General features: G+C 42.7%; 1 protein-coding gene across 9 annotated transcripts in view; it reads right to left on the reverse strand.

Moving 5' to 3' along the window:
• Positions 1-258: 258 nt before the first annotated feature.
• Positions 259-24,892, reverse strand: part of kansl1a (KAT8 regulatory NSL complex subunit 1a) — a 59,195-nt gene continuing 34,561 nt past the window's right edge. For 3 of the 9 annotated variants that reach the window (XM_090202344.1, XM_090202345.1, XM_021565387.3), the window contains 11 exons: positions 16,164-16,305; positions 14,185-14,342; positions 13,910-14,045; positions 6,361-6,532; positions 5,241-5,396; positions 4,664-4,885; positions 4,230-4,387; positions 3,748-3,924; positions 3,207-3,319; positions 2,267-2,510; positions 259-1,947 (listed from right to left, as the gene is read on the reverse strand). In XM_090202344.1, the coding sequence (XP_090058470.1) occupies positions 1,750-1,947; positions 2,267-2,510; positions 3,207-3,319; positions 3,748-3,924; positions 4,230-4,387; positions 4,664-4,885; positions 5,241-5,396; positions 6,361-6,532; positions 13,910-14,045; positions 14,185-14,342; positions 16,164-16,305 (1,876 nt within the window). In that variant the 3' untranslated portion in view covers positions 259-1,749. Of the gene's footprint in view, positions 1,948-2,266; positions 2,511-3,206; positions 3,320-3,747; positions 3,928-4,229; positions 4,388-4,517; positions 4,886-5,240; positions 5,397-6,360; positions 6,533-13,909; positions 14,046-14,184; positions 14,343-16,163; positions 16,306-24,892 lie in introns of all 9 variants that reach the window. The other 6 variants (XM_021565382.3, XM_021565385.3, XM_021565381.3 and 3 more) reach the window with 3 other exon arrangements.

The raw sequence follows: 24,892 nt of genomic DNA on the forward strand, positions 1-24,892 counted from the left end.
TAATCTGTCTGTAAACAATTGTTGGAAAAATTACTTACAAAGTAATGTCCTAACAGACTTGCCAAAACTATAGTTTAACAAGAAATTTGTGGAGTGGTTGAAAAATGAGTTTTAATGACTAACCTAAGTGTATGTAAACTTCGACTTCAACTGTACGTCATTTGATCCGAGTTGACGTCAAGCATTACACAAAGTTGTAGTAAACCCGTGCAATGTTTTCCTATGTGTGAGAAAGTGAAAGAACACTTGACAATTATCCCAAGTTAAACAAATGTTTTAATGGTACTATTTACAAAAACAATTCTGCTTTTGATTAGGTTAACTGCTGCAACAATTGGACCAGTACATTTACATCTTGCTTAAACTACAAAACAAAGTACAGGGATTGAAGGACTGTGGCGTAAAAACAGGTGTAAAATTATACAACCATAGATTTTGCATAGCAATTAGTTACGAGGGGAAATGGTGGTGTGGTTATGACATTGTGGGGTGGCAACACAAAAAAAGCATTCTGCAACAGAGTAGTCTCTTTAGATCGGATCGATCTTAGGGGGGAAGGGGGGACAAATATTTTCTCAGCATTAGAAATATTCCCTTAACTGTAAAACCTGAGGTCTGGGTTGCTTCTAGCAAAGAGCTGCTACATATGAAACTAGAGAACACACTTTTTCTTGTCAAGTTGAACCAGAAACAACTTAATTATCAACATTAAACATTGTCCAATAATTCACCAGCATGTAGTCTAATACCAATGTCCGGAAAACAAAATGAAAAAGCTATTAGCTGTGTGATTTTACCATTTGAAATACATTTTACTATGTTGACATAATACTACACCAATGATAATTTGAGAAAAGGGGAAAGTAAACTAAATCGATATTAGGGTCATCCCTGATCATCATCCACTTCCTTTCCCTGGGTGGCAAATTCCTGTTCAATTATGTGCTCTGGTGATTTGATTAGCATTAGCATGGTTTAGCATGCAGTAGTGCTCCCTGTAGGTTGGACAAGTGCTTAGGATACCCAGGTTCCTCTCTACCGCAGTCACTCCCGCAAACAAGACAGCGAGAGCTCAGTGGGATAAGAGGCGCCGGGTGCTCTGCAAAGATATTTTCTAAAGGAATGATTACTGTCCAAAACACAAAAAGAAAGACTTAATTGAACAGACGATACAAAAAAAAGACGAAAAAAAGTGTCAGGAAAGGAATGACAAACAAAAAAAGACATGCAACCCAACAAAACTACTTGGCAATGAAAGAAGATGTGCTCCACAATTTCTAATACCCCCCCCCCCACCCCTAGAGGGAAAAAAGGACACAAAACATCCCAAATGTACCTGTTAATTTGGGAGTATGAGGATTTTTTTTCTTGTTTTGTTATTTGTCACACCACTAGAAAATGTACATGGGAAATACAAGCAAACTAGTCAATAGAAAAACACCCTTTGGCCATACTTTGAGGAGTCAGCTACATAGTGCGCTACAAGTGTACACGCCACATATGGAACACCACTAAGCCCCATGTACATCGTTTTAGCCTACAACAGAAATAATTTTTGTAACATCAAGAGTGTAGGGAAAGGCTTCCATCTTCCATATAATATTCACTAAAAACTGTGAAATAGTATTAGACTGGTGTTTGAATATCAAACAGGAACCCTTTTAAATAGCCTTTTTTCTCAGTTTGAGGTTCTGCTTGTTAATGCCAGAGAGGGGTAGGGGTTGAGGAAGACCTCGGCCTGTCAGTCATTCATTGGTGGGCATGGCCCTTCTGTTTGGGGGCGTCGTCATCACAAGGCAAGGGGCTGTCTGTGTCATAGCCTGTCGACGGGCAACACGAGACGCTGCGCATTCGCGACCGCCTCATCTCATCTTCCCCCTCCACCTCGGGCTCCGGAGCGGGGTCCTCCGGCAGGGGGAAGTTTCGATGCTCCCACGGGGCCACCGTCTGTTCGGGGAAATCATTGGGTTAATTTAAGTACAACTGAATACCATCAAATCAACAATTTGTTAATCAAGTTAAACTAATGATGCAAATTGACAAAGAAATGGTTACTTCTCATTCTTCATGTTCCAACATTTACCAAATGAGAGCTCTTAATGTACAGAAACATCCTATTCTTCTAGGGACAATATAACCGCTATAACTTTGTGACTGCTTTCCCATGTCCGAATATGTAATCATCACAAACTACTGGGCACAGCGACTCGAAGACCAGTCGCTGTTATTCTTCATGTGTGCATGTGTCTGTTACATTCATTCTCACCCGCTCCTCGAAGGTGAAGTCGGGTGTGGAGCAGCGCGTGTCCTCACTGGACAGCAGGCGGTGGGAGTCGCGTGAGCACGGCGTGTGGGGGTTGGAGGTGGCGTCCGGACTTATGGGCGACGCCACGTGGCTGTAGTCGTGCAGCAGGGGGCAGTGTCCAGGGTCAGGGGACGCCGGCTGGGGAGTGGGCGGGTTGGTGCTGCACAGCAGCGGTGTGGTCCTGCCATCCATGGACTTGTACGACCTGAGAGACGGTTGTGGTGTGAGTGGACCGTAGAACACATGAAATGTGCCACAAATGGAGACCAAACTAAACCCTGTTACTACCTACCACTTCTTTAGAGAGCCCTGTCCTTATCATTTATCAAGTGATCATAACTTTTAGTGGAAAACAACCTTGTAAGGACATTGTTTAAGCCTTTGGATGTATAAGTATATGGATGTGTACAAAACATTAGGAACACTTTCCTAATATTGAGTTGCACCCCATTTTGGGGAACAGCCACAATTTGTCGGGGCATGAACAATACAAGGTGTGAAAAGAATTCCACAGGGATGCTGGCCCATGTTGACTCCAATGCTTCCCGCAGTTGTGTCAAGTTGGCTGGATGTCCTTTGGGTGGTGGACCATTCTTGATACACACGGGAAACTGTTGAGCTTGAAAAACCCAGCAGCGTTGCATTTCTACACACTCAAACCGGGTCGCAATTGTATCAAGGCTTTAAAATCCTTTATCCTGTGTGTACACTCAGGGCATATTGACAATGTGCAAAGACCCCACTAAAATATTTCCTACCAAATCATGTGTTGACATTAATCAAATAGGTCACAGATATAGTAAGTAGAGCACATTTATCTAAACTGAGACATATGGCAGTGATGAGGTACTATGCTGTGTATGAGTGTGTGTTGGGTGTACTATAGGCGACCCCTACTGACCTGCTGCCCCTCCTCTTGGCGGGGGCCAGGGCCATCCAGGTCCAGCGGGAACGCTCCTGATCCTGGCATGGCTGGTGGAGCTGGGAGAAGGCCGCGTCGGAGAGGTCCTCCATCTACACACACAGAAATGTGTTATTAAGATAGGACTCCTTGATCCATAAAATCAATCAAATGTATTTATAAAGCCCTTCTTACATCAGCTGATGTCACAAAGTGCTGCACAGAAACCCAGCCTTAAACCCCAAACAGCAAGCAAGCCCAGAACTTAGGAAGAAAACTAGAGAGGAACCAGGCTATGAGTGGTGGCTAGTCCTCTTCTGGCTGTGCCGGGTGGAGATTATAACAGAACATGGCCAAGATGTTCATAAATGACCAGCAGGGTCAAATAATAATAATCACAGTGGTTGTCAAGGGTGCAACAGGTCAGCACCCATTCAGAGTATCTCTACCGAGTTAAAAGAACGGAGCAAGGTCAAACCTTGGTCCTTCAAAATACATGGCAGTTTCCAAAGCAGGGCTTAGGAATGAAGCAACATCTTACCTCTGTGTCGTTCTCCTCTTCTGCCATGGGCTGGGAGAAAATGTCAACTTCCCGCCAGTTGGGGGTGACAATCTCTTTGTATTGTAGTTTCTCTACGCGCGTGGTGGCCGCCACTGACATGGGGATCACAATGTTGTTGATGTCAAAGGAGCTCTCGCCTCGCCTCCTACGGATGGGCTGCTGAGGGGGTGCAGAGTTTAAAAATAAAATAAAACCTTTATTCATACAGCTATTTTTACAGTTAATTATGAACAGGTATGGGGGCGTATTTAATGAGGGGAAACGTTCAGAACAGCGCAGATAGAAATGGAACAGAGCTGATATGAAGCCCAATTCTACATGACCAAAAATCACTTTATACAAAATGCATATTTTATCGGAACGTTTTGTAACATTGCACCTTTCTGAACAGAACCCGTGCTGTCACATTCATGATTCACCTAGACCACACACACAGTCAATAAAAGCTATGATGAGCTTACGGGGGTGTTGGAGAAGCTGAGACTGTTGGGGCCAATAGGGGTGGAGCTCTCCGAGGAGGTGGACAGCTGGCGGGTCAGCGAGGGGCTGTGGAGAGACGAGTGCAGGCTGGCCAAGGACGAGCAGGGGCTGCCCGAGTCCAGGAAGAGCTTTGGGGTGGCTGGAAGAGAAAGGGGAAATAGAGATTAACAACTAGTCATGACTCACATCTTTTGCATTATAAATGGATAGCAGATTGTGTGTTCTGAGCAGACGTGGATCAAATACATAACCTATGTCAAATGACGTACATGAGGAGCTCGATTTAGCTTGGGATTTGCACTTTTGGGATTAGTCCATTGATTCCATTGCACCTGGTAAGTTGATCAAACACAGCGCAACTATTGGTAAGTATTTGACCCATGCCTGGTTCATTTGAGTGGTGCGGTTAACTCACAGCCGTGGGTCCTGTCCAGCAAGTGCTCACGGGGCCTCTTGCGACTGTAGCTCCGGTCATAGGGCCCTGTGGAGGGTGAGGGGAGGCCATGCAGAAGCCGCTCGGCCTTACAGAAGGCCTGGCCCTCCAGCCTGGCGGCGCTCAGCACCCCACCGTTGCCATCCAAGTGGTGATGTTGTCGCCGCTGCATCTTATCAGACCGGCTCTTATAGTGAGACAGTCCTGTGGGGGAAAGGGGAGAGACACTGGTCAGGGGATTTTTCATTCTACACAGCTAGGATGGTATGTGTGTGTGTCAAGTGACTTCCTGGTTAAAAAAAAAAAAAAAAAAACAAAATGTGACAACGTGCTACACTCGCCATTGGCTGACAAGTTCATTTCCAAAGGCTGTGTTTATCTCCTTTGGGTGCGAGTTGGTGTGTATCTTTGTGTCCACAAGGGGTCATGTGTACTCCCTGACTGTGGAAAACACCCTGCTTTCCAAAGGTTGTGTATATAAGTAGGTGTGTATGACTACACTAGGTGTGTATCGGATTGCTTCATATGCGTGTGTGTGGTCCTGCCCACATATACTCACTGTGTGCCATGAGCGAGTTGGCCAGCTTGATGTGCTTGTCTTTGGAGGAGAGCTTGTGTTTGAGCGAGAGCTTCTTGAGGGGCTTGGTCCTCTCGGGGGCCTTGCCCTGCCAGTGGCTCTTCATCACCTGCTGCAGCCGCAGGCTCATACACACATCTAAGGAGAGAAACACGCACTACGTGTTATCCACAAGAAGATATGGTTGGTGCAGATGAGAGAAGGAACGGGAACAAGGTGGGTGGGGGAATGGAGGGAAGAGGGGTTTAAATAAAAACCCTCTCCATGGTGATAAAGTGTACAGCAGGGAAGTGAAAAGGTGCTTCTGGAACGGCAGTCAACTAGTCTAAACTACTATAGTTTAGAGGTGGTTACGTCACAAACGGCAATTTGTTTACATTACTGGGGTCACCTTGTTAGGAGGCATTAAGCAACATTACGAGAGCATTTTTGAGAGAAAGTTACAGTAGTTAACAAATAAGTAAGTTAATTGCTTAGCCCCACAGAAATGCACATTTATTTACAGTTACAGAAGCACATTGTCAGGGTTGAAGCAAATGAGCCTAAATGTCATGTTAAAAAGTCACGAGTTGAAATAACCCGTCATTATTTCAAATGTAGCTTATAAGAGTTGGCATGTTGGCTGTTTAGAAGCTGTTAGCTAGCATGCTAGCTATCACAGCTAACTTCGTTAGCTAACAAGAAAGCAAGTCAAAGCATATCCTCCACACAACAACTATCTCGCCATTCCATTTTATTTAAAATCCTGTGGTTTGTAGCAAAAAGCTGGATGTCAAGATGAAATCTAGCAAGTCATATTGACTGATATAGGTAGCAGCAGGTAGCTAGCTTGCTTTGCTGATAACAATTGAGGCTAGCTAACAACAAAAATATCAGAAATAGTGACAACGCAGCGGACAAAAATGACTCACGTTTATTATATAATTAGTCTTTTAACCAGTATACGCCCACACCACTGTTTCGTAACAGGCAAAGCAGGGGCGCAGAGATATATGGAGTGTAAGATATATGGAGTGTATGGTATCTGTCCGTACTGGGTTGGCTCCTGGCTCATAGAAAAATAATAAAAATTGATTCTGGTTCTATGCTCCTGGCTCCTTACCGTCAGGGAGGGAGAGGATTGGGTGGACCCCCGGGTCCAGGTGGGACAAGCGCTCCAGGGAGGGAAGCTCGTACTGGGGGTCTTCTCTGGGTGCGCTGGGGCGACCCCCGCATGTCACACAGGAGGAGGGGTTGACCCTGCAGCTACACAGGATAGCGCTGGTTCTCGGGACCTGGGAAGGGACAAACCAAAAGTCACTTGTTTATTAATTTCATCCCATGGGTCACAGTTGTACTTAAAACAAATTTGTCATATTATGCCATATTATGATGTCTAGTATCATTTAGAGCAGTGTTTTTCAACTCCAGCCCCCGAGTACTGCCAACAGCACAATTTGTTGTTGCCCCAGACAAACTCACCAGATTCAACTCATTGAGGGCTTGACTGTGACTAGCGGGAAAATACAGTTGAGGTGACTTAAGGATTTATATACATTTTGACAGATGCAATTCCACGACTTTTCACCAAATTTCCATAACCAATGTATATTTAAAAAGTAAGCGATATGTGATAGACACTGGGAGGCTGCTCTCTAATCCCATGCACCATCTCCTGTCATTGTGCAAGGATCTAACACACTCCCTGCACAAAGCAGAATACCTGTTAAGCAACTGTATGAAACACATGGTCAACCCTAGGTCTGGAGATCTACTGGGTGTGCAGGCTTTTGATTCAGCCAGTTCTTCAAGTTCCGGTTGAGCAGCTAATTTAAAACATTTGGTTTGTTAGAGGGGGACTAGAATAAAAGCCTGCACACCCATTGGCTCTTCTGGGGGATGGTTGATCCCACTTGATGTATAACATTGCCAGCTTGATGTGCTTGTCTTATGTGCTCTAGAAGAGATCTGCATGGAGGAATGGGCCAAAATACCAGCAACAGTGTGTGAAAACCTTGTGAGGACTTACAGAAAATGTTTGACCTCTGTCATTGCCAACAAAGGGTATATAACAAAGTATTGAGATAAGTATTTGGTCAATAACAAAAGTTTATTTTCCACCATAATTTGCAAATAAATTCATTAAAAATCCTACAATGTGATTTTCTGGATTTTTTTTCTCTTCATTTTGTCTGTCATAGTTGAAGTGTACCTATGATGAAAATTACAGGCCTCTCATCTTTTTAAGTTGGAGAACTTGCACAATTGGTGGCTGACAATACTTTTTTGCCCCACTGTATATAGCAGCATTCCTTATATTGGGGGGGGGGGGGGGCTGGTAACCCTAGCTCACTATTTGAGAGACAGAGATACTAACGAATACCTACCAACAAACTTTATTCTAGAGATGGCTGAATATGTTTTGACATGTAACTACTTCAGGTTGATGATGAATACTACCTCCAAACAAATGGAACATCGATGGGCTCCACATTCGCACTGAGCTATGCTAACCTTTATGTGGGTCTTTTTGAAGAACGTTGTGTTAATAATGAAAACAAATTAATTTGAGGAGGAATGGGAAAAGAGCTGTCAGACTTTATGGCATTACTCAATGACATTGACCCCCATCACAAATTCACTATTGAATGTGACACTCAACGTGTTCATTACCTCGATGTATGGATTGAGAAATCAAATTAAACCCTGTTTACAACACTATATAGAAAAGACAAATACTATATTACAGGGGGAAAGCTTCCACCCTGAGCCATTAAAAAGAGGACTTCCAAAAGGCCAGTTTATCAGAATGTGCCTTACATGCCACTCCACAGAGGACTATCTAGAAAAAGCAGTGGAGATGAGCAAAAGGTTTCTAAGAAGCTATTCTCCACAATGTGTGAATGAAGCTCTTAATTTGGCATTAGGGAAAACACGAGATGAACTGCTACAAAAAAAAGACCCACTCGGGACTAAAGAACACTAATGTTCACAACTGCATATACTTTGAACTTTTGAAAAGTGGGAGATGCTGTCAAGAAACACTGGCATGTTTTATCATTTGACCCAGCGTTGCATGCTGAATGTAAGAATCCACCACTTATTGTATAAAGGAGGTCGCAATTTACACAATAAATTGGTCCATGCCAACTGCCAGCCACAAAATAAAAATCAGCCAGGCTCTTTTACACCCTCTTCCAAATGGTAGCTATAAATGCAGAGGTTGTTCACAGTGCAACAACACGATGAAGTGTGAATATTTCTGCCACCCACATACAGGAAAACGGTTCCAAATAAATTACATTATTACGTGCTCCACCACCCATGTTATCTATATTATTAAATGACCATGTGGGCTGTGCTATGTAGAAATCCACATTTATTTACAGTTTTTAGCTGAAGCTCCCTCACCTTTTCTCCTTTTTCTGTGGGTGGCAGGTTAAACTAGACTAGCTCAGAAGCACATTGTCAGGGTTGAAGCAAATGAGCCTAAATGTCATGTTAAAAAGTCACAAGTTGAAATAACCTGTCATTATTTCAAATGTAGCTTATAAGACTTGGCATGTTGGCTGTTTAGAAGCTGTTAGCTAGCATGCTAGCTATCACAGCTAACTTTGTTGGCCAACAAGAAAGCAAGTCAAAGCATATCCTCCACACAACAACTATCTTGCCATTCCGTTTAATTTCAAATCCTGTGGTTTGTAGCAAAAAGCTAGATGTCAAGATGAGATCTAGTAAGTCATATTGACTGATATAGGTAGCAGCAGGTAGCTAGCTTGCTTTGCTGATAACAATCGAGGCTAGCTAACAACAAAAATATCAGGAATAGTGACAACGCAGCGGACAAAAATGACTTGTCTTGTCTTTTGACCAGTATACGCCCACACCACTGTTTCATAACAGACAAAGCAGGGGCACAGAGATATATGGAGTGTATGGTATCAGTCAGTACTGGGTTGGATCCTGGCTCAACTGTATTTTCCCGCTAGTCACAGTCAAGCCCTCAATGAGTTGAATCTGGTGAGTTTGTCCAGCCAGGCTCTTTTACGCCCTCTTCCAAATGGTAGCTATAAATGCAGAGGTTGCTCACAGTGCAACAACACGATGAAGTGTGAATATTTCTGCCACCCACATACAGGAAAACGGTTCCAAAAAAATTACATTATTATGTGCTCCACCACCCATGTTATCTATATTATTAAATGTCCATGTGGGCTGTGCTACATAAGTAAAACCTCTCGTTCTCTCAAACATAGAATCAGTGAACATAAAAGTTCAATTAGGAGAAACGACAGGGATTATCCAGTAGCAGTACATGTTAATGACCTAAAACATGACATTTCTACCTTTAGATTTTGTGGCATAGAGGAAGTCAAGATATCAGATGGGGGCGGTGATATAAATAATACTCTGAGCAAAATAAAAAGTTATGGGATTTTCACCCTCCAGACATGATTTCCTAAAGGTCTTCATGTGAAATGCATGTATGTATGTTGTAAACGTGAACATGAATTATGCCCCTATTTCAGATTACACTGATATTTTTCTTGCACTGTACCCAATGATTTATGAAAACTTGCTTGGTAGGTCGATGTCCTCATTGTGGTTTTACAGACGTGTTTAATACGTTTTATGTACACACTTTATTAGAATATTTATGAAATGCATATTGTTATATTTGGTAGCACTTTGTTTTTCTTTAAGACTCCATTCGATGCATTGAACGGATGTGGGTGGGGCTAGGTATACATAAGGGTGCTAATTAAAAAAAACTCAAAAGCTCTGACGAAGGCCCTTGAGGCCGACACATAAATCTTATTAAAGATCATTGATACTATCAAGAGCAGTGGGCGGGTTCCTTATTTTTTTTCTTATCTTATCCAACTTACCATGCACCTGCAAAAGAGAGAGCTCAGATGTGCAAGTGCCTTTTGAATTTTGAAGCCACATAGTCCAAAAGGCTACAAATAAGCTCTCTTAAAATTACTGTTAGCGAATCACATGTTTTTGATTCGATTCACTGTGATTGTACCGAATACCAAATAATACAATGGCGAAGTGAATCGTTCGTTACAGTCAAAAATAATTGTTAAAAAAAAAAAAAAAATGTAATCGCTCAAGTAAGTACATCAAACTTGTATGGCCTTATTCGCGAGAGTCGGTGGAAAGTCGTTTGGGACATGACATAAAAACATTAATACGTGGTAATAATAGTTCAACAGTGAACTAGAGGGTACAAGATGTGTTTTGACTTGGGTACATAAGTATTTTCTCTATTATATTTTATAGGCTAGGCCTACCCGCTGCTGCAATGTCTGTAGTCTCTCTTTCCAAGAGTTACGACCCACTCGTCTCGCACATATGCAGGTGATTAGGACAAATACAGATGCTCTGAAGTGTAATTCTGAGCCTGGATGAAATGCTGATTTTTATTTGATTGATCAAATATAAACTGCCTCAAATTACATTAACAGAAATTATGAAGTTACTTTCCATGACTTGTCCAAAACTTAAGATTCTATCATTTTCCAAAGCCTTTTCCAGGCCTGGAAAACACAATTGCAAGTGTTAATGTAATGTACATTGCCTCCCGAGTGGCGCAGTGGTCTAAGGACTGCATCACAGTTGCTAGCTGTGCCACTAGAGATCCAGGTTCGAGTCCCGGCTCTATCGCTGCCGGCCGCGACCCATGGGGTGGCGCACAATTGGCCCAGCGTCATCCGGGTTAGGGAGTGTTTGGCCGGCAGGGGATGTCCTTGTCCCATCGCGCTCTAGTGATTGATTGAACCGAATCTACACACAATACCCTATTTATAAAGCATTTAAATCAGAAATGTACATAAGTATTCAGACCCTTTGCTATGAGACTTGAAATTGAGGTGCATCCCGTTTCCATTGAGATGCTTCTACAACTTCAGAGTACACCTGTGGTAAATTCAATTGATTGGACATGTTACGGAAAGGCAAACACCTCTCCATTCGGAAAGTATTCGGACCCCAATATTTTATTAGGACACAGCATTATTCTAAAATGTATTCAATTTACCCCCTCAATCTACACACAATACCCCTTAATGCATTTCAGAGCAAAAACCAAGTCATGAGGTCGAAGAAATTGTCCATATAGCATTGAGACAGGATTGTGCCGAGGCACAGATCTGGGGAAGGGTACCAAAACATTTCTGCAGCATTGAAGGTCCCCAAGAACACAGTGGCCTTTATTCTTAAATGGAAGATGTTTGGAACCACCAAAACTCTTCCTGAAGCTGGCCGAGAGGCCAAACTGAGCAATCGGGGGAGAAGGGCCTTGGTCAGGGAGGTGACCAAGAATCCAGTGGTCACTTACAAAGCTCCAGAATTCCTCTGTGGAGATGGGAAAACCTTCCAGAAGGACAACCATCTCTGCAGCACTCCCACCAATCCGGCTTTTATTGTGGCCAGACGGAAGCCACTCAGTAAAAGGCACATGACAGCCCGCTTGGATTATGCCAAAAGGCACCTAAAGAACTCTCAAGACCTTGAGAAACAAGATTATCTGGTCTGATGAAACCAAGATCAAACTATTTGGCCTGAATGCCAAGTGTCACATCTGGAGAAAACCAGGCACTGCTCATCACCTGGCCAATACCATCCCCACGGTGAAGCATGGTGGCGGCGGCATCATGCTGTGGGGATATTTTTCAGCGGCAGGGACTGGGAGACTAGTCAGGAATGAGGGAAAGATGAACGGAGAAAAGTACAGAGAGATCATTGATGAAGTCCTGAACACTCAGGATTAGGTTCTCAGACGAGGGTTCACCTTCCAACAGGACAATGGCCCGAAGCAAGACAGCGCAGGAATGGCTTTGGGACAAGTCTCTGAATGTCCTTGCGTGGCCCAGTCAGAGCCCGGACTTGAACCCGATCGAACATCTCTGGAGAGACCTGAAAATAGCTGTGCAGCAACGCTCCCAATCCAACCTCACTCAGAGGATTGACAGAGAAGAATGGGACTAACTCCCAAATACAAGTGTGCCATGCCTGTGTCATACCCAAGAAGACTCGACACTGTAATCGCTGCAAAATGTGCTTCAACAAAGTACTAAGTAAAGGGTCTGAATGCTTATGTAAATGTGATTTTTTATTTGCAGTACATCTGCACAAATTTCTATACAATTGTTTTTGCTTTGTCTTTATGGGGTAGTGTGTGTAGATTTATGAGGGGGAAAAAAACATTTAATCCGTTTTAGAATACGGCGGTTACAAAATGTGGGGGAGAAAAGAAAAAAAAATCAGGTTGTCTGAATACTTTCCGAATGCACTGTAGGTAGATCACTGCTGGTTCCCTTGGTCACATTTTTTTTTTTTACTTCTTCGATATAGGGGGCGGTCTTTTAATTTTTGGATGAAAAACGGTCCCGTTTTAAACAAGATATTTTGTCACGAAAAGATGCTCGACTATGCATATAATTGACAGCTTTGGAAAGAAAACACTCTGACGTTTCCAAAACTGCAAAGATATTGTCTGTGAGTGCCACAGAACTGATGTTACAGGCGAAACCCAGATAAAAATCCAACCAGGAAGTGCCCCATTTTTTGAAAGCCCTGCATGCCATTGACTCCTTATATGGCTGTGGAGGAGCTAGGAGTCAGCTTACGTTTTCCACAAGGTGTCTGCAGCATTGTGACGTATTTGTAGGCATATCATTGGAAGATTGACCATAAGAGACTACATCTACCAGGTGGTCGCTTGGTGTCCTCCGTCGCAATTATTGCGTAATCTCCAGCTGCAGTATTTTTCCGTTTGCCTTTGATGAGAAACCGACTGCCAGGAATGATTTTTCATCGAATAGAATTGTGAAAAACACCTTGAGGATTGATTCTAAACAACGTTTGCCATGTTTCTGTCGATATTATGGAGCTAATTTGGAAAAAAGTTTGGCGTTGTGTTGACTGCATTTTCGTTTTTTTCCCTTAGCCAAACGAGATGAACAAAACAGAGCTATTTCTCTTACACAAATAATATTTTTGGAAAAAATTAACATTCGCTATCTAACTGATAGTCTCGTCATTGAAAACATCCAAAGTTCTTCAAAGGTAAATTATTTTATTTGAATGCTTTTCTTGTTTTTGTGAAAATGTTGCCTGCTGAATGCTAGGCTTAATGCTATGCTAGGCTATCAATACTCTTACACAAATGCTTGTGTAGCTTTGGTTAAAGCATATTTTGAAAATCTGAGATGACAGTGTTGTTAACAAAAAGCTAAGCTTGTGTTTCAATATATTTATTTCATTTGCGATTTTCATGAATAGGAAACATTGCGTTATGGTAATGAGCTTGAGGCTATGATTACGCTCCCGGATACGGGATTGCTTGATGCTAGAGGTTAAACAATATGGACTACGGGGAGTGATACTATTGACATGAAATTTGCATAGCGTCATGTCGGGGGAAAATATGGGAACAAATTGGTTTTGATATAACAATTAGTCCTTCAGAACTTATCCTAGGTTTATAGCCCACTCAAAGACACAATAGAATCGATAACAATACAGTCCTATGAAATCCACGAGCACAAGAGGATAAATAACAAAACACTCAACACTGGAAAAAGTTATTGTTTTAGTGCTGGGCAGGAGGAAAGCATACTATGGATCTACATGCATCTGCAAGTGCACAAGCAGAAACATACCTTGCCATTGAGGTTAGGAACTGTGTTAGGCTGTACAAGTCTCCGTCGTCTGCAGTTGAGTAAGGGGCGCGTGCGGGCGGCCACACAGGTGCTGTCATTGGGGCTGGGTTGGTGTTTGGTGTTACTCTCTGACACCCTGGAGAGGAGAGACAATCAATCATTGTTATTACACACAAGAAAAGAGCAAGTTAGTGCCTTATTTTCATAGGTTCTTCCTCCAAATAGATGCACTTGAAGAATCTATGTGTAAATTAGGTTAAGTATTCTGTGTGTACCTGTTGAGGACCCCATTGACCGGCCTGCCATTCTGGCCTCTCCAGGGTCCAGACTCTGTGATGGTGACCTGACAGTCCTGGGGAGTAGGCTCAGTCTTAACTCCTGCCCCGCCCACCACCAATGCAATGGGCGCCACACCTCCCAACTCCACTGAGCCCTGAGGGGTGGAGTGAAATACCGTACATCAGCCACAGACATGAAATAATACTGTATAGGCTACCAACTACAGTGAGAGACAAACCCACATCCTACACAAGGTGTGTGTGTGATGGTGTAATTTACCTGCTTTATTTGTATCATGTGACTTGCAATGGGATATATTTTGTGTGATAAGAGCTACACTTGATTGTCCCAGACAATTAAGACCGCATCTTAAAAAAAGACGGCCTAACGTATACAGGACGTGTATATAGGTCATGTGTGTACTAGTACTACCACAGTAGTGAATAGTGGCACTACTATATTTAGTGCTACACGGCATCTGTGGTATTGCTCATGCTCATCTCTTTACAGGCCACTTTCACATGTACGTGCTGCAGGTCTGGACGGAAATGGTCATTCAAATTAGAGGTCGACCGATTATGATTTTTCAACGCCGATACCGATTATTGGAGGACCAAAAAGGCAGATACCGATTAATCGGACAATTTTTGTATTTTTTTATTTGTAATAATGACAATTACAACAATACTGAATGAACACTTATTTTAACGTAATATAATACATCAATAAAATCAATTTATCCTCAAGTAAATAATGAAACATGTTCAATTTGGTTTAAATAATGCAAAAACAAAGTGTTGGAGAAGAAAGTAAAAGTGCAATATGTGCTATGTAAGAAAGCTAACATTTCAGTTCCTTGCTCAGAACATATGAAATCTGGTGGTTCCTTTTAACATGAGTCTTCAATATTCCCAGGTAAGAAGTTTTAGGTTGTAGTTATTATAGGACTATTCCCCTACATACTATTTGTATTTCATTAATCTTTGACTATTAGATGTTCTTATAGGCCCTTTAGTATTGCCAGTGTAACAGTATAGCTTCCGTCCCTCTCCTCGCTCCTCCCCGGGCTCGAACCAGCAACAACAACAACAGCCACCCTCGAAGCAGCGTTACCCATGCAGAGCAAGGGGAACAACTACTAGAAGGCTCAGAGCGAGTGACGTTTGAAACGCTATTAGCGCTCGCTAACTAGCTAGCCATTTCACTTCGGTTACACCAGCCTCATCTCGGGAGTTGATAGGCTTGAAGTCATAAACAGCGCAATGCTTGACGCACAACGAAGAGCTGCTGGCAAAACACACGAAAGTGCTGTTTGAATGAATGTTTACGCGCCTGCTTCTGCCTACCACCGCTCAGTCAGATACTTAGATACTTGTTTGTATGCACAGTCAGATTGTATGCACAGTCAGATTATATGCAATGCAGGACACACTAGATAATATCTAGTAATATCATCAACCATGTGTAGTTAACTAGTGATTATGATTGATTGCATTGGACTAGTTAACTGTAAGGTTGCAAGATTGGATCCCCCGAGCCTACACTGTGAAAATCTGTAATTCTGCCCCTGAACGAGGCAGTTAACCCACCGTTCCTAGGCCGTCATTGAAAATAAGAATGTGTTCTTAACGGACTTGCCTAGTTAAATAAAAGGTATAAAAATAACATTAAAATTTTTAAAAAATCGGCGCCCAAAAATACAGATTTCCGATTGTTATGAAAACTTGAAATTGGCCCTAATCAATCGGCTATTTCGATTAATTGGTCGACCTCTAATTCAAATGGCTAAATGGTTTAGAGCATGGTCGAAGCAACACCGGGGTTGTGGGTTTGACTACTGCATGGGCCACATATACTTGAATATATGTCAGTGACAAGGCTGTCACCTCTGCAAGTCGCTATGGATGAAATGTCCATATTACTCTTATATTATTAAACTGTGCACAATTAGCCCAATATTGAGGCGGTGCTGTACCTTGTTGGCACGGATCTGTCGGTAGACGTCTGTCTGCTGGCGGATACGGTACTCCAGGTCTGAGATGTGGGCCTGGAGCCAGTTCCAGTGGCTGATGATGGAGGCCCGCTCGATGGTGTAGCGACTCTCCGCCCGCTTCCATCTAAATCGGAAAGTCACACAGACACACAGGGTTGAACAAGTGTTCATCTAACCAACTTGTCTGTGGTCTGAACTTTTACATGGATAAAATAATTTCATTGCTGGGTAATTGGAATCATTTCTTCTTGAATGCCTACACAAATGAATGCAAAAGCCACGTACTATTGCCCAAACATTATGCCAATATCAAATTGTTCAACATTGGGTAATTCACAAAATCACACAATATTAACGACCATTTACGTCAAATAACAAACATTCAACTTCTGTGGCAAAGTATCAATACTGAGGGACGTGTTGTCACGGTTGCTTCTTGTTGAAGAGGCATCAGCAAAAGTTAGTTTGTATAGCTAGCTATCCTCTTATCCCGTTTCTGAATTAATTTTTGGTCGTTTCCATCTCGCAAACAAAATAAGTGAGAGATTTTATTTGTGTACTACCATATCTCGATAACATAACCAAGTCCGTCACTGGTATGGGCCGGTAAATATCTTACAACTAGCCAATTGTGGCCGCAAGCTAAAACCAGAGAGAGAGCGAGAATTCACTGTTTCATCTGCTGCTGGTTTGATGTTTACTCAAATAAGTCTTTCCACATGTAATTGATTAAATCAGATTTTTATTCTATAAAGACTAATTGTGTCAATATGTTGTAATTGTAGAAAAATCCTCACAGCCGTTTTCCATACTAAAACGTAAAGTACAACTTGGTGCGTACCAGCTTACACCATGTTTGAACTACAGTAGGCACACCGTGCGAGTCAAAACTACAATCATATGTTTGGGCCATTTCAATCAATCTTCGGCAGGTAGCCTAGTGGTTAAGAGTGTTGGGTCAGTAACCACAAGGACACTGGTTCGATTCCCAGAGGTGAAAAATCTGTCGATGTGCCCTTGAGCAAGGCACTTAAGCCTAATTGCTCCTATTTAAAAAGTATTTTAAACTAGGCATGTCAGTTAAGAACAAATTCGTATTTACAATGACGGCCTACCAGGGCACAGTAGGTTAACTGCATTGTTCAGGGGCAGATTGACAGACTTTTACCTCGTCAGCTAAGGGATTCGATCCAGCAACCTTTCAGTTACTGGCCCAGCGCTCTAACCACAAGTAGGTAACCTGCCGCCCCCATAAGACGCTCTAGATAAGAGAGCCTGCTAAATGACTAAAATGTAAATGTTTGTGGCTTTTATAGGCACGGAGCATAAATTGTATAGAGCATTCAGAAAGCATTCAAACCCCTTCATTTTTTCCACATCGTTACGGCCTTATTCTAAAATGAATTAAATTGTTTTTTATCCCCCCCAATTTACACAATAACCCAAAATAACAAAACAAAGACAGTTGATCATAAAAAAACTGAAATATCACATTTACGCCAGTATTCAAACTATTTACTCAGTACTTTGTTAAAGCAGCTTTGGCAGCGATTACAGCCTAGAGTCTTCTTGGATATGACGCTACAAGCTTGGCACACCTGTATTTGCAGAGTTTCTCTAATTCTTCTCTATAGATCCTCTCGAGCTTTGTCAGATTGGATGGGGAGTGTTAGTGCACAGCTATTTTCAGGTATCGCCAGAGATGTTCGACCGGGTTCAAGTCCGGGCTCTGGCTAGGCCACTGAAGGACATTGAGACTTGTCCCAAAGCTACTACTTTGTGTTCTTGGCTGTGTGCTTAGGGTCGTTGTCCTGTTGGAAGATGTACCGTCGTCCCAGTCGGAGGTCCTGAGCGCTCTGGAGCAGGTTTTCATCAAGGATCTCAGTACTTATCTTTCCCTCGATCCTGACCAGTCTCCCAGTCCCTGAAAAACATCCCCACAGCATGCTGCTGCTGCCGCCACACTTTACCGTGCAGATGGTGCTAGGTTTCCTCCAGACGTGATGCTTCGCATTCAGGCCAAAGAGTTCAATCTTGGTTTCATCAGACCAGAGAAACTTGTTTCTCATGGTCTGAATCCTTTAGGTGCCTTCTGGCAAACTCCAAGCGGGATGTCATGAGCTTTTTACTGAGGAGTGGCTTCCGTCTGGCCACTCTACCATAAAGGCCTGATTGGTAGAGTGCTGGAGAGATGGCTGTCCTTCTGGAAGATTCTCCCATCTCCACAGAGGAACTCCGGAGCTCTGTCAGTGTGACCATCAGGTTCTTGGTCACCTCCCTGACCGAGGCCCTTCTCCCCCGATTGCTCAGTTTGGCAGGGCGGCCAGCTCTAGGAAGTCTTGGTGGTTCCAAACATCTTCCATTTAAGAATGATGGAGGCCACTGTGTTCTTGGGGACATTTAATGCTGCAGAAATGATTTGGTACCCTTCCCCAGATCTGTGCCTTGACACAATTCTGTCTCGGAGCTCTACGGACAATTCCTTTGGCCTCATGACTTGGTTTTTGCTTTGACATGCACAGTCAACTGTGGGACCTTATATAGACAGATGTGTGCCTTTCCAAATCATCTACAATCAATTTAACACAGGTGGACTTATCAAGTTGTAGAAACATCTCAATGATGATCAACGGAAACATGATGCACCTGAGCTCAATTTCGAGTCGCATGGCATGAAGTCTGAGTACTTATGTAAATAAGATGTGTTTTTAATTTAATTCATTTGCAAGAATTTCTAAAACCCTTTGTAGTAATGGGGTATTTGGGTATAGATTGATAAACTAATACATTTTAGAATAAGGCTAAAGTAACAAAATCACAAAAACATTTTAAGGGGTCTGAATACTTCCCGAATGCACTATACATCCACTATCTTCTACCTGGCCTTTAAAAAGGTAGACTGTGATATGATGAAGATGCTGAAAGTACATATTGGGTCAATTTCCACAACTACTTAGGGCGTTGAAGCACAAGACTCAATTTCGCACTGTTTTGGACCACGTAAAAGTATGAAGCAAACCCCGAGCTCATGTGACTGAAACATTTCATCCATCGCAATATCTTTTTGCTGCTCGTGGCAATGTAATTTTTGAATATTTTTTTCCTCGCACATAACAAGCTGGTAAACTATTATACTATTGGAATAGTACATTTTTTTACGATGGCGCCGGAGGGGAGGGCTGCCGTCTTAACGGCTCTTAACCAACCATGCTATTTTGTTTGTTTTTTTGCGATGTTTCTAACTTTTTTGGGACATAATGCTGCTGCTACAGAGCTTCACGTTCCACATCACCAACAAACTAACATGGTCCAAGCGCACAAAGACAGTCGTGAAGAGGGCACGACAAAATCGATTTTCCCTCAGGAGACTGAAAAGATTTGGCATGGGTCCTCAGATCCTCAAAAGGTTCTACAGCTGCACCCTTGAGAACATCCTGACGGGTGGCATCACTGCCTGGTATGGCAACTGCTCGACCAAGGCACTACAGCGGGTAGTACGAACAGCCCAGTACATCACCGGTGCCAAGCTTCCTGCCATCCAGGACCTCTATGCCAGACGGTGTCAGAGGAAGGGCATAAAAATTATATGTACATATTACCGCGATTCCGGTGCCCCCGCATATTGACTCTGCACCGGTACCCCCTGTATATAGCCCTGCTATTATTCACTTTCGCTCTTTAAATAGTTATTCATCTTACTTTTTTTGTTGTATTTTCTTAAAACTGCATTGTTGGTTAAGGGCTTGTAAATACACATTTCAATGTAAGGTCTACTACACCTGTATTTGGCGCAAGGGACAAATAAAATTTGACAGTGGTTTTGCTGCTTGTTACTCATCTTTTTGTGTGAGGAAAAGTAAATGTGGACAGTTCTTACAACTCTAAAGTGCACCTCTGCAAAAACGTTTCTTCATGTTCTATAATTTTTGGGAGTGGCAGCGACATTATAGCAGCAGCCGATGCAATGGGGAAGAGCAGTGGCCGCTGGTACTTTCTTTCCTAAGATCCAATAAGAAGGACTAAGCCGTTGCATCCCTCATTGCGTCGGTCTTCACCTCAACTTTGAGCCGAGGGCTGTGAGAAGGACCCGATCACGGGCATTAGCGAATAAGAACTGGGATGTGTGCCAGTGAGAGGCGCTCCGGAGCGCAGAGAAAGGAAAGAGTAGTGCGAATTTGACCGGCAGAAGTGAATTATAATTATTGTAGGCCCGAGGGCACAACGGACATTTAGGCCGCAAGGCATGGATTTTTGGGGGGCTAGTGGTGTAGTGTGAACGCAGTTTACGTGGGTTACCCACCTTCTGCATAAAAATGCATTGCAAGTATAGGGAGCATTACTGTATTCACCACAAACTCAATTTAAGTATCTAGATTCACCACCACATCACTGATTATCACCATCAAAGGGGGAATTATCTTTTGGATAAAGGACAAAGTGACATACTGTGGTATAGGATAATAGATCAGGAATGTGATAAATTAAATTCAGTCAATACAGGAAGTAAACTTAAATTCCAATTCCAATTGTCCTAATTGAAAAGCAGTGAGGAAAACAGGAATTTAATTTTCACTAATCTCTCTTCAGGATACCTGGTGGCTTATTAAATGCAATGCAAGTTCTCTAGGTATTGCAGATAGAAATGTAAGGCATAGAACCAAGGAGATTCCCATCTCAGGCGAAAGAGACAGAGCTAGACGCATATTATTTCCTTAACACCACGCCCTCCTGAACAAGCTCTTATCTAATCAATGAACCCGGTATCTCATTTAAATCTCTGGGGCTGCGTCCCAAATTGGCACCCTAACAGCAGCAGCATGAAGCAGCATGAAGCACCATATTGCACATTCGATTGCACCAATCAGACTGTGGCGTGCCTCGCAGATAGGCAAGTGTTGAATTGATCTGCCGTGGGGGACCAGGCTGGTCTATACACGTGTTGTAGGATACGTCAGCTCAGGTGGTGATCCATTTCTTCCCTGTCAAATAAGAAACATTTGTGGGTGAATCTCAATTGTATTTGCTTGATTCCTCCGAGGTTCCTCCCATCTGATTTTCTCCTCCAATCCATTTTGAGTAGGGAGGCAAGGAGGGGCACAAGAAATCAAGAAAATACAATGGAGGTTCCCCCACTGTATTCTGTTTTAGCCACTCCCACAAAGCTGTAGTAGGCCAATCTAGCTGGCAAACAAAGCAAGCCATGTGGTAGAAAGGTCACATAGAAGGAGAAGCAGGATGCAGAATACTACAGGGACAATTAATTAAATAAGCCTAATTTATTAAGACTGGTGGCCAGGCCTGGGTCACATGGAGTAGGCAAGCATTGTGGAAGGTTGCAGATTAACATGTGATGACTAGAGCTGATGTGATACATTTTTCTAACATGTCAGAGGCATGTGTCCTATAATATATTACAACAATCAACAATGTTGTGGCCTGCTGAACGCAGCCCTGGGGCATGTCCATTAGGCAGCAAACGGAAGAAAAGAGACGGAAACGGGGGGACTAAAAGAAACAGGGAGGGACTACATTTCAGTTGCAAAGCATTTTATAACGTTTCTGCTGTATGCCCTATTGAACACGACGCTATCGTCTCTTTCAACCAAATATCCCCACCCTGCATAGAAAGATGCTGACTTGAGGATCAGTGACCTCAGATATCAGAGTGAGGGTCTAAAGGAGGAAGGACATAGCTGAGCAGGGAAAATTCTCCCTCCCAATAAACAAGGAGCTCCATCTTGCCATCTCCCAACCAGCTTCACACGCCATCCTCCCCCACTTCACACCCCACCAGCAGCACTCACTACCAAGCCTGTTTTCATCTGTCAGCACATTCCCCAATGTGGCGCTTTCCTAAACACAGCACACATATGTTATACACAGTAACCAGCACCACAGCATAATACTAACCTTGGCTTACAACACCAAACACCCAATAGTCGTGCTAAAGGCTTCCAAAAACCAGCAGGCTAGCCAACAGCATAAGGCTTGATGTTGAGGGCCAGGCAATGTCCAGCATCACAAGCACACCTTCCTGGGGAAGAATGCAGACTTGAAATATAGATGTCAGTGCTACTAGAGCTGCAACGGTCATTCAAGGCCTTCAGTTGGGCCATCTCAATCACTGATTGGTTGTCACCTACGTGACCAACTTGACAGGCTAGAACACAGAGCAAAATCAGTTTTAATCTCAAATTGACAAAAATATGCCATATATGATTATTTGGGCATGTGCATTACAGAAGGGCTCCAGAATATGGCCAATTTAGCTACATTTAGTTGACTGATGTAGCTGGCAAGGTAACGGTTGTTTAACTTAACAGGAAAAAAACGAAACTGGTGTTTCCAGTGCTGAGCTAGTAGTCTAACGTTAGCTAATGTTTCAACCCCTCGGCTAAAGTGAATTAGCTAGCACAGCCAGTTCAGCTCTAGCCTGTAGCTATCAGTCAGACATTAATAATAGCCACCTCATATTGCCATCTAACAGTTGTTGTTTGAATGTAAATGTTTTGTAGCCTTTTTGTCCTGTTTCAACCGATTCATTTAGCTAGCTTTCAACAAATTAATTTAGCTAGCTTTCACCAGTTGATGTACCGTTAAGAGAGCTGGCCAAAACTAAGCATAATTTTTGCCAAATTCACACTAGACCCGAATCAAACAATGAAACTAGCAGCCAAACGATTTTAGATCAACAATTTACCTTTTTTTGTGCAATGTGAGTTATTATTAATGTCAGTAGAGCACTGTAATGTAATTGATTTCAGTTTCACTAACTAATTCCCTGCTTTTCACACTGACAAGGTATAAACAGCTCTACAGGCTTCACAGTCATGGTGCAGCATCAGTACACAACACTATGATTATTATGTCTTAGCAGGATGAGATGGTGACAGGTGTCCCAGCAGGGTCAGACTTCCAGGGAAGACCAGTCTACGGAGCTCAGGTGAAATGCAGTGAATTCACAATATCAGTGAATGATACAAAGCTCCATCTTGAGTTGATGGGTAGACCTACAGTAGCTACAGGACAGCAGCTTAAGCCTAAAGTTAGTTTGGGATCTGAGCTTAATGGTAATTTCAATTATTGATTGATTCTATTCTTGGATATAACGTATAAATATACATCAAGGTAATTCTTTGTCATGCCTCATCTTTGGAGGATCAGAGGGTTACAGGTCTCAGCAGGGTCAGGCAGCAGGGAAGACCAGGCTGTGATGGAGCTGAGGTGAATTTTTCACATACGCAACACTTTATTTTCTCTGTGCAGCAAACACTGGAAAAGCCAGACGCGGCAAAGATTGACACTATTTTACAGCAGTCTGACAAACCTCCAAACTGTAAACAAGGGTTGATAGAGGCTTTTGCCAATGACACAATGCATGTAAAACAAAAACGAGGAAGACCTGGTAGAAGCTATTGATGAATGCCATGCATGCCAAGTTCATATAATCTCAGACATAAATTACTGCAGTTTAAGAACATTCATAGAACACACTATATGCCAGTGTAACTGAATAACATGCAGAGGAATTACATTTCAGAGTGCTGGAGGGGTAAAACACAAAAAGGATACATATATGGTCTTGAATTCAGGCAGAGTATTTTCTTATATCGGAGCATGTCTACAGATTCTCACTTCTCCCTGTTTTTGTTTGCTTGTTGATACTGGAGACTTATCAAACAAAACAGTGTAACCAAGCATCCAAGAAATGCATTGCCATTAATTGGAAGATTGGTTATCCTCCCACAATGGATAGCAGAAATGTCAGGTTATGCATCAATAGATTTGATTTAATACAATATTAAGGTTATACTGGGAAACTTTCACGAGGTCTGGATGCCTTTTATGGAATACATTAAGACAAAAGGAGTCTATTGAAATATTCCCACGTCAGGGGAGACGTCGGGCATGCAGGTGGCTCGGGCTGGCTGACAGAAATTTCGTAGAGGATGTCTTAAGACAATAAAAAGTCTTTAAACTTTTTAAAGAGTTGTTAAGCTATTGGTTAAAGGTGCAACAATTTTTTTTAACCCCCTTTTTCTCCCCAATTTCGTGGTATCCAATTGTTAGTAGTTATTGTCTTGTCTCATTGCTACAACTCCCGTACGGGCTCGGGAGAGACGACGGTCGAGAGCCATGTGTCCTCTGAAACACAACCCAACCAAGCCGCACAGCTTCTTAACATCTTTGGGACTGGGGGGCAGTATTGAGTAGCTTGGATAATAAGATGCCCAGAGTAAACTGCCTGCTACTCAGGCCCAAAAGCTAGAATATGCATATAGTTAGTAGTATTGGCTAGCGAAACATTGATAGTGTTAACTTCCTGGTGACAGGGGGGCAGTATTGAGTAGCTTGGGTGAATAAGGTGCCCAGAGTAAACTGCCTGCTACTCTGTCCCAGATGCTAATATATGCATATTATTAGTAGTGTTGGATAGAAAACACTTTAGTTTCTAAAACTGTTTGAATGACGTCTGTGAGTATAACAGAACTCATATGGCAGGCGAAAACCTGAGACAAATCCAACCAGGAAGTGGGAAATCTGAGGTTTGTAGTTTCATTTAAGTGAGTGCCTATCCAATATGCTGTGTCTTGGGGCCAGATTGCACTTCCCAAGGCTTCCAGTAGATGTCAACAGTCTTTAGAAAGTTGTTTGAGGCTTCTATTGTGGAACGGGGTCGACTAAGAGCTGTTTCAACAAGTGGACTAAGC

Source organism: Oncorhynchus mykiss, chromosome 16 (genome assembly GCF_057628025.1).
Source record: "Oncorhynchus mykiss isolate SJ-2025 chromosome 16, ASM5762802v1, whole genome shotgun sequence".
Taxonomy (NCBI): Eukaryota; Metazoa; Chordata; class Actinopteri; order Salmoniformes; family Salmonidae; genus Oncorhynchus; species Oncorhynchus mykiss.